Below are 10473 nucleotides of genomic sequence, written 5' to 3' on the forward strand. Positions count from 1 at the left end.
GGACAGTTTTCCTCTTTAGTTCGGGAATTAAATTTAATGTAGAAAATAGAGGGTTTATTGCGGGGTTTGCCCGTGAGAGTGCTCTTTGCCTGTCTCCTCAAGTAGCGGGCTTTTCAAGATGTCGAGTTTGGTTCAACAATGTGACTATTGGTCCCATCTCCGGCGATTCTCTCGGACAGCTGTGAGAGTTATAATCCGTTATTTGTAGCCGCGTTACTTTAGTGTCTCTTTCGGTATCTCTCGCCGGTGACATGTTAGAAGCCGCCGTTGACGCGATTGTCAAAACCATTCCAAGATATGAGAACCCAGTGCGGGCATGTCGGGGCGGAGTTGGCGATTAGCAGGACCTTCATTCCCATATCTGAGAAAAAGTCGCCTTCCTGGTGATCTCTCCGTGTCCAACTTCCTGACACTTCTTTAATCACGCAACTGATGGTAAAAAATACCAGAAATGTATAAAAAAAGACCACCAATGAGAATGAAAATTTACATTTCACCAATCAAAAGCTCATTAAAGGTGCATCTTTAATATAAACGCGCCTTTTCTGAACAAAACCTATTATGTTTTAAAGGGGCTATCGCAGGATCAGCATGGGTATAAAACAAGTATTCAAATTTTTGACAATTATTCCGTCATTACATCGCTGACCCACTTGAAATCTGGGAGGTATGAATTTCTTATCAACCGGCGTTCTTCGATAAGCGCGCGCGCTTCCGAAGACATCCAAGGAAGATGAATACGGTGTAGACGGAATTAAAACAACGATAAAACTAGCTCAAAAGAAACAAAAAGTGTATTTACAATCACAAGGAGGTGTTAACTTTGACTTTATCGACTTTTGCATAGCCCGAGTCTATAATGCCTTTCTTCCAGAAAGTAAAATCATTGCTGTTTTTTTGGTAAGACTTCCGGTTGGATTATCCAACCAGAAGAGCTCAATATAGACGTATTCTGGATCACCTATGTGGTCGTAAAAAACGTGCCTATAATGCGTTATTTTAGGCGGTATATGACTTCCGCTATCGGGAGAAGTAAAACTCGAGAAATGTGAGACATTCGACCGAAATGTGAAGATGGGTTTTTCTTCTTAAAACATCTGTTACCTTTCTGATTATGGAAGAATTCAGCTGCCTTTAAAAAGCAGCGGACATTGACACATTTATCAACAAAAAGTGAAAATTGAGTGGGACAATTAACCAGGTGATAAACAGGGCATTTCGTAAATATCATCATGTTTTCACATTTCGTATTTACTGACCTCACGTGCCAAGTGACCGGAGTCAAAAAGGAACTCCGGTGCTACAAGTGAAGAAACACAATGTCACCGGGTTCGAGAAAAAAAACAGTTTTCAAATATCATCAGATATTCTTGGTAGCACCCTCAAGTATCAATAACACTCAGATTTTGAGAAGCCTTCTAAAGTGTTTGGTGGCCCCATTGAAAAAAAGCTTTGAAATATCGTCTTTATCAACTTGAATTTTCTTTATGGGTGCACCTGGAGTTTGATATTTGTGACCTTCGAAGGAATTGAAGTCCATGCAGGTTTACTCGTATGTTTAAGACCTCGGGATGACCATAGTCCCGAGGTGATGCAAACACAGTCCTAATAAATAAAGGGACTAATTTATCAAAAACATCAGATTGTTTTCAGTCGATTTCGATAGAAGCGGGTTTCATTGAACGGGTTTCCTTTAGTTTTAGCCCATTCAGCCAGGCGGCAGTACAGGTGATTGTTCTGGTGACGGCACGGTTGTCGTGTGTAAGCGTCTCTTCCCATCTCATGATCTTATTGTGAGAAAACGTGAGATGGGGTTATGGTGTTATGGTGTTACTAATTATGGGTGGTAAAGACAAACATTAAAATCAATGAAACGCGGTGAGAACGTTGAGAACGAAGACATTGTCACAACCTGTAGTATTTCGCATAAATCGCCAGTGTTTCGACACGAAGACTTGGAACTCTTCACGTATTTTAGTGAAAAGTTTAGATAACGGTAGTGAGGTCATGTTATGTGTTCACGGTATTCCGACGAAACGGATTACTTTCTTCCCAAATATAATGTGTGATGTTATCATGGTGAGTTGGGACCATCTCCATCACCAAATGCTTCAGATCAAACCTGTCGTCCGTCATAATTGTGTCTCAACAATTTTTTGACCCTCATGCCCGCTTTGTTTCCATTGATTCCTTTTGATACTAAACAATACTTGATGTATATGAAAGTTCTTCACCGTAAGTACTATGTACAGAGACAGTCGTTGACAAACTCCACCAAACGGGAAAGGATCAGGAAAGGCGGATTGAGTTCTGAAACTTGTCGGACTTGTCTACCTGCCCAAATATACCCACTGACAACAAGAATAAACACACTCTTTTTAGTATTTCTGTTTCTGCTCGCACGACCACACACGAGAAATCGTTACTTTTTCAAAGTTACCCCGCCCAGTGATAGCATGAGTCGCCCCGCTAACAATACATACTCCAGACACTTGAGTTGGCTAAGAGGCTGAATGTTTTCCTTTTGCTCTGCTTGGAGAGCTAATGTTTTTCTTGTCGTCTGCTTGGACACGGGTGATCACATGACCCATTGGCTTTTGGAGTGACCGCGGGAATCAAGAACAATGGCAGTGCATGTTCAACAAGAAACCCTAAATGTGCGCACCTTTGTCCTTCGCGTGATTGTTTGTCCTCCTCGTGAAAAAATAAGACTTTTGGAGACATTTAGACAAAAGTTTGACATAAAATGCATGCAATGTCAATGATTTGAGTGGAATTTGTATGAAATCATTGTAATCGACCCGCGGCTGTCGTCTGCCTTTGGCGCCTGCCTTGAGGTCGCCAGGTCACTTAGCATGCAACTTGTCCCATGCCCAACCCCCACATTTTGCCCTTGAACTTCTCAGAAACACAAATCTACCATTTCGTGTTGAAACTGATCATATTTGTAGGATGACTACACGTACCTATCTTGAGAAAATTTGCGATACAAAACGTATCGTCTTTTGCAACATTTGCAATTTCAGCCAACAAAAACACTAAACGTACTCTATCCTAAAACAAAGAGTTTACCCATAAACTTATGGGTAAACATGCTACATTGTATTAAGTGTTGTACATTTCCAATCTTCGTCAGCTGAATTGGAAACTTCTTTCTTAAAAAATGCACTAGGCCTATGTTTTAATTGGACAATACGAACATTAATTACACGTTTATAGAGTGTCAATGCATGAAAGTGGTTTTATAGGCTGTCGACTTTGCTATTGAGTAAAACGCGTGGTTTGTAAAACATTTCAATGGAATAGTCATCATCTCTGATTTTGTTGACGTCGACTTCCATCTTCGTCCCTCAAACACGCCTGGCCCCTTCCCTTGTCCACCCTCGGTGGCCCCAGCCCGTCCCTCCCCGATATTGACTGAGTTACCTTGTTTCCGCGTCCAAGTAAGGTATCCCGACCACCATGATATAAGCAAACACCACCAGCAAACATGACTCTCCCTCCGTTTGCCAAGCGCATTGATTAACTCCCAGGAAACCTTTGTCATTTCGCTTTCATGTTGACGGAGATTTTTCCACTAATTAAACCAGGTTTTTGTCGCGCCATGGTAAGCAGATAAGGGATAATTTTGGACTGTGGCATCAAATATTTCGGGAAATATTACGTCAGGGAAATGGCTTTTCGTTTGCTTGATATATGTGGCCAATTATTGTAATGATTAGGCATGATTCTAGGAAACCTTTGAACACTGGCACAATCATACTTGTTCGGATAATGATATTTGACATTCCAGCAATTATCGCAACATTTTTTTTACAATTTTTGGGCTTTTTTTCGGCTACAGAAGATACCGTTTCATGTTCGCGGGCCCATTTTTAGGTTGATCCTAAAGAAACCATCTCACCTGGCTTGGATTTTGGGCGTTTCAAGAAGAAACCAGCTCGCGTTCCCAGAAGAATTAGATTTTGCTGGCTCCGAAAGAAACCAGAGTTTACTTTCCGAAGAGACGGAGCCAGAAGCCATGATGAAGTCTAACTTTCACACCGTCACACCTTACTATTTCCTCAAGGTTAGCCACGTTTTTATTTCTAAAATGTTACCTTTTCAACAAAGACCGACACAGGAAACATTCCTGCTGTCGCTGAAAGAACCACATACAGTCACAACCGTATTACTAGACGGTCACAAACGCATAAAATATAACATTCATAACCGGTTGATCTCCATTTAAGGTACATGTATTATTTAGGACAGTTAGTAATCATCCCATATTCCAGACACGTTCTGGTGATCATTTTCATCAGCAATCAGCCTCACCAAGACCGCAATGAATTGGCACGCGACCTGTATGTATATAAAATAGTCCGAAATGAACCACAAACAATATTCACCCATCCATAAATCTGGCAAGGTGATAAAAGCCTTTCTCTTTTTGATTAAAAGTTTGATGACCAATTACTGACAATGATGAGGAAAACAGCCGCCTTAATTTATATGTTTGTTTTCAAAGCGAGGTAGTTTGCTCCAAACATCTAATTTATACCAACCGAGGGAATAAAATCAGCGGCTGAACTCTCGGGCAAGTTACGGCAAATTATGGCAGCCGAGAAATATTGTGCCGTAAAACGAAATTGCACACATCGCAGACCAGGCAACTGTTGTGGTTTTGTTTGAAGAAATATTTCTCACTTAGGTGAAAATGGTTGGGCATGACGAACAAGATATGGCCTGTTCTTGGACTGGATTGCACGTGAAAACAACCTGTCTTGGACTCAAAGTTAAATTCAGCGATGACACAGTTCGATATGTCTTATAATTTGGGAGATTGTTGCCCGTATAATATATGGTGGTATCGCTCCTGCACTTTGTAAATCCCTGATCCCGGGTTCCTGACCCGGTAAAATGGTGTCATGTCTTTGAAAATCGCTACCCATCGCAGATAAGGGGGCTTATACACTGATGACCATTCTGAGATTCTGTTTTTTTCTTCAAACCTTCGTCATATACAAAACATCGAAATATCGAGAGGTAGATCATATTGAAAACCACACGTTACATGTATACGAGGATGACTGATGACATGGCAACATCACACTATTCGAGTGTGATGAAGGCGAAATCAGCGAGTCTTCCTTAAACAGTATTTGTCTTGTCTGAGACAAGGTCAGAGTAGGCCTATACGAGCCATCGAGATTTACCTTGGTGACAAGGGGACAGTCATTCTCCGAGACAAAACGTGGCGACACGGTAACAACATTGTCACATCTGCGAATATCAGAATAGGCCTAGAACTCGCTGTATCTATCGCAATTCATTGAAAACTACCTTGGTGACACGGACAGTCACTCTCCGGTCACCTGAGCCATGGTCTTCAAGGAGATATAAAACAATAGGACACTGTCCTCCAGCACGCCGCGAGGACAGCACATCCGAGTGTCCACTTTCTCATCGTTTGGTGTTACCAGGCTAAAGTTGGGCGACATTTCAGACACACTGCTATGAAAACGGGACACTTTGCGGTGTTGTTTTGATAAGAATATTTTGGAAATTTTAGTAAATGTGTTCTGTCGTTTGGTGCAATTACTAACATAACAAAACAATAGGCACTTTAGGTGACGAAAGTTGCACGTCGATAATGTTTTTGTTGGCAAGGGAGTTTTGAGGTGATCATAGCTTGTTGGTCATCTAACTGAACTTGATGGTCCAACAATGTTGTTGAATAGCGGTGTTACAATTAAACTTGAGGTCAAAAAGAAACAAAAGCATTGGCACCGTCTTACTTCATGACAAAGTGAGCTTGAATCCGAGTAAACGGCTGAACCATGGATATAGCGAAGAGAGAAATACACCAAAGAAGGGAATAGGAAAATCACGATATTTTGTTGGGCCCTGGGTCCTGGTGCATTGTCGCCTTTCTGTTCCTTGAGCACATCCAGGTGCTCTAATGAAATGGAGCTGTGTCATGATGACGACACAGAGCTGCAAAGTGTCCTGATGATGACAAATCACGGCGTGGTCAGATATATCCGGTTATCCCTCCGGGCCAAACCGACACATAGAAACTGACCCAAATCGCCATTTATTCAGAATATTTTGATAAGAGCAGTGGCCGCGTTGATCACCTTCCTATGTGAGATATCTCAGCCTGTCCCGAGGGTTTGAGGACAGTGTCTTAGTGAGAAAGAGTGTTAAAGAAAAACATTGGACAAATCTAAAATAAATCACGTCACACGCGGGTATTTGCTAGCAAATGTTGTATCTCGGCGAAGATACATAGCCTGGGTCTAGTTGCCTCTTAATCACAACCTATCATTATGTTGTTGTACCTCAGCATGGTGTAAACATGAGGTTGTGGACAAAATGCGCCGAGAGTCCACACATTAAATTGCCTCAAACGCGCTGTCCTCACTGACAAAGGCTAAACAAGTTGTAACTATTAACTGATCAAATTTTCACGTTTTCTCAATGCAAACTTGTTTACTTTTAGTTGTTGACTTTGATGTTTGATGGTCCGTCTCAACCGTGACTGTCAACATCAAAATGATATTTTAATTTATTGATAATTACCGCCCTGTTTAACCGGTACACTTTAAGGCGGAAGACGTGTCTTTGGACTAGTTAGGATCGGATCCGGGCCAGCAAAAGTCACCGTTATCGCTCCATATGGGTGACTTTGGGACAAATTTGAATTTTTAATTTGCTCAAACACCTCGCAGGTGTCGTGTATCAAGGAGTGACAGGGCTTAAGTTAAACAGACCATGTTGATGATTTATACTGGCAGACACTTGCTTCCTTGCGCCTTCATCAACATGACTTTTGAAAGACTTCTTCTTTAATGTGCAGATTTGCTTTCTTTCCCTCCAAAAGATGAAAGGACTACCCACTAATCAGCGCTCTGTTATCGGGCAGCGGGTCCCTGGTCGTAGAGTAGACGAGTTAAGTTGTCCACCGTGCGTGTCATTGCATTTATTTGGAGACTTAGACCAATAAGACCAGAACTGGGACCTGTCATCATAACATTACAACTGTCAGCTTTTTTATTCCAAAATTCACCCGTTCTCACCCCGGGATGATAAAACTTCTGTCGCGCACCATTTTTAACCAGGCGGCTGTATAAACGCCGTTGCCTTTCTTGGACATTATCAAATTCACTGGAAATTTATTCTCAACCGCGCGCATCGTATTTTGTCTTCGATTGAGATTTCTTCCACTGGGAGGAATCAACGCGAAGGTTGAAAACACGAAGCTCCACCATTGTCACAGACAATTATTCAGGTGTTATTCGCATAATTGTTTGAGCATAGACTTATTTGCAATCTTTTGTTGTCGCCAATCGAGCGATCGACAGCCTGTAATTATTGTCATCTGACTGGGCGCGCGTTGACAAGAGGGCGGAGCTACGAGAGCAGACGACAGCCATTCACAAGGCGGGAAACCAACCGCAGGCTGATTTCCATGCCGTATTGGCCGTGGGCGTGTCCATCGATTGTTCACTGTGGAGTATTTACCCAGGGTCAACCCTAGCTTGGCAGAGTTTACTTCCAACACTTGCTAGAATACACAAACTGCAGAAGAGACGAGATCGTGAAGCTACAACCATGTTGACAACGAAGTCTCCGTACGATACTTCGTGTACGAGCAGTTACTCGATGCCCAACATGAACAGCATGGGCTCGATGGGAACCATGTCGACCATGTCAGCGATGGGGAATATGACCGGCTACTCGACCCACGGAATGGGATCCATGGGTGGCATGGGCTCCTCAATGGGATCCATGGGCATGTCTTCGATGGGCATGTCGGGAATGTCCGGAATGAATACGATGAACTCTATGGGAACGATGAACGGAATCGGCAGCCCGATGCCCTCTACTATGGGCAGCATGAACGGTATGAACTCTGGTGGCAGCATGTCTCCCATGTCCATGGACTATAACCGTGCCCAGGCTATCAACAGAGCCCGCGAGAAGACCTATCGAAGGAGTTACACTCACGCCAAGCCACCGTATTCGTACATCTCTCTCATCACGATGGCAATTCAACAGGCGCCAAGTAAGATGTGTACGCTGAGCGAAATCTATCAGTTCATCATGGATCTGTTCCCTTTCTACCGTCAGAATCAACAGAGGTGGCAAAACTCTATAAGACACAGCTTGTCTTTCAATGACTGTTTTGTGAAAGTCCCTCGTACGCCGGACCGACCCGGTAAAGGCAGTTACTGGACGCTTCATCCGGATTCAGGGAATATGTTCGAGAACGGTTGCTATCTCCGCAGACAGAAGCGGTTCAAATGTGCGAAAAAGGACCAGTTGCGACAGTCTCAACGGGACGGGGACGACGGCTCGCGGTCTTGCTCGCCGTGTCACAGTGAGACATCCAACCAAGATCACACGCCGACCAGTAACCCGCTACAGGAGGACAACCACAACCATCACAACCGTCACAACTCCGTACAGCCGAAACAGGAGCCGCTTTCGCACAGTCCTATCCACCACCAGCAGCCTAGTCACAACCCACACTCAGTCTCGGACGTCTCCGGTCTCCAGTCCCTCACCCGGCCGGACGTCTCCGGTCTCCAGTCCCTCGCCCGGCCGGACGTCACCGGTCTCCAGTCGCTCTCCCGGCCGTTATCTCACGACACAACCCAGGCCCTGCTCAGCCATCACCACCACGGACAGTATAATCACGGACCTCATTTTAACCATCCGTTCTCTATCACGAACCTCATGTCATCAGAGAACAAACTGGACTTAAAAATGTATGAATCCATGCAGGCAAACTATGGCAATTACAACCAACTTTCGCCGGTGCATGCTCCAATTCAGAAGGACCCTTCATCGATAAATGACTACTATAAGGCCTATACACCTCATACGGTACCAACGGCCAGTTTATAACATTTGGACAGTGAAAATTCTACAGGAATCCAAAATTGACAAAATGTGAATTTGTGACTTGGTGTGTTAAAGTGTATTCAACGAGTCCGTGCTTGTGCATGGTCTGGTTCATGACAAACTGGCCATTCCCCGGCCATTTGGATACGCCGTGAACTTTTGGACTTTCTCTCAGGTTCGACACGGGACGAGTGGGATGTCCTCGCCACTGGGACTGTCATTGGTATGTATGCCAGTACATCCTTAAAACGCCCCGCGTTTTTCACCAAAATGCTCCGTCTTACGAGATTGTTTTGAATGCGAGATCTGCGTCTTTTTTCATTTTCAAAATGAAAAACACAATCAGAATCCCACTCCATGTATTGGTGAAGACAGTTTTTATTGTCAGCTTTTCAGCTTAACTAAAACCAAGAGTATAGTACATTAACTGTACGTAATTGAATGTTCTCTTGCCTGTAGTAGAGAGAACACGCATAACACACCATGCACAGGTCGCAAAATCTGAAATGCAGCCCTCAAATTGACAAAGTTTCATGTCAACTCAGTGTTGATATCTCGCTGTGCCAGAACTCATTATTTTAAGTAACTTATTTTACTACTGAAAAATTGTACATTAGATTATAAGATGCCGTTGACTATTAGATTGTTTAGAATAGAAATAGGCCTATTTTGTATAGCAGTCTAGAAACTTGGGTACCAAGCTGACTTTCTTCTAGTCATCTTTCTAATGACACTCGTGTATATAGTTCTCCAAAGTTGGTACAAAATCCACAAAACCGAAAATTGATTTGAAATCGGCACATAATTAATTACCAATGAATTGTCCTTATGTGATTCTTTACGATTTTGTAAATGGTTGTATAATGTATAAATAGCGGTTAAGATGGAAATTGTACATTATGAAATGTCTTTATATGCTTTTTTTTTAAAGACATTTTCCCAAGACCTATAGAATATTAACCGTCAACTGGTTTTTATCATAGGCGAGATGTTGAGTTAGAAAACTGTCTAAATGAAAATCTCCTTATAAACCCGTAAACGACAGAGAGAATTTTAGAAAAAAATGCCCCAAAATACAAATGCCGGGTTGAGGCGCTTCGAGGGAGTTTTTCACGACACAATGATTCATGTCATGATATGACATTGTTTTTGTCATAATCAGGCAAAATCGAAAGACAGGGTCTTTTTCAAAATTTTCCATTTTCTCTCATTCGTTTACGGGCAATTGACTGGCCTATTGACTGGCACACAGGCAGCATGCTGCATTTATTTACATGTATCTTCAAAAATCAAAACACGTGTCAATCAATTTTCAATATTAAAGTGAAGATTATTTTCATTTTTAAGAAATACGCATCCTTTTATTTCCTCAAGGTTTTTGAGTTATGTTTCACGTTAGCTTGGACTATTGCATTTGATATTGTGTTATTGACAATGTACAACTGCATTAGTACAATGTTTACATGAAACTGTTCGACTCCTTCTCTGTCACTGTCTGTGGGAACGGCATCTCACGGTATTCCAGTCCAAACCCCCTTTCACCAGGAATGCTTGTTACTCTGACATAATGTCCGTGAA

At 42.6% G+C, this 10473-nt stretch overlaps 1 protein-coding gene across 1 annotated transcript; it reads left to right on the top strand.

The window, feature by feature from the left end:
- The first annotated feature begins 7552 nt into the window (after positions 1-7552).
- LOC135484528 (forkhead box protein A2-like) lies at positions 7553-10245 on the top strand. The gene has a single exon (XM_064766101.1). The coding sequence runs from the start codon at positions 7600-7602 to the stop codon at positions 8896-8898; it is 1299 nt and encodes a 432-aa protein (XP_064622171.1). The 5' UTR covers positions 7553-7599; the 3' UTR covers positions 8899-10245.
- Positions 10246-10473: the final 228 nt, after the last annotated feature.

This window comes from Lineus longissimus, chromosome 3 (assembly GCF_910592395.1).
Source record: "Lineus longissimus chromosome 3, tnLinLong1.2, whole genome shotgun sequence".
Classification (NCBI taxonomy): Eukaryota; Metazoa; Nemertea; class Pilidiophora; order Heteronemertea; family Lineidae; genus Lineus; species Lineus longissimus.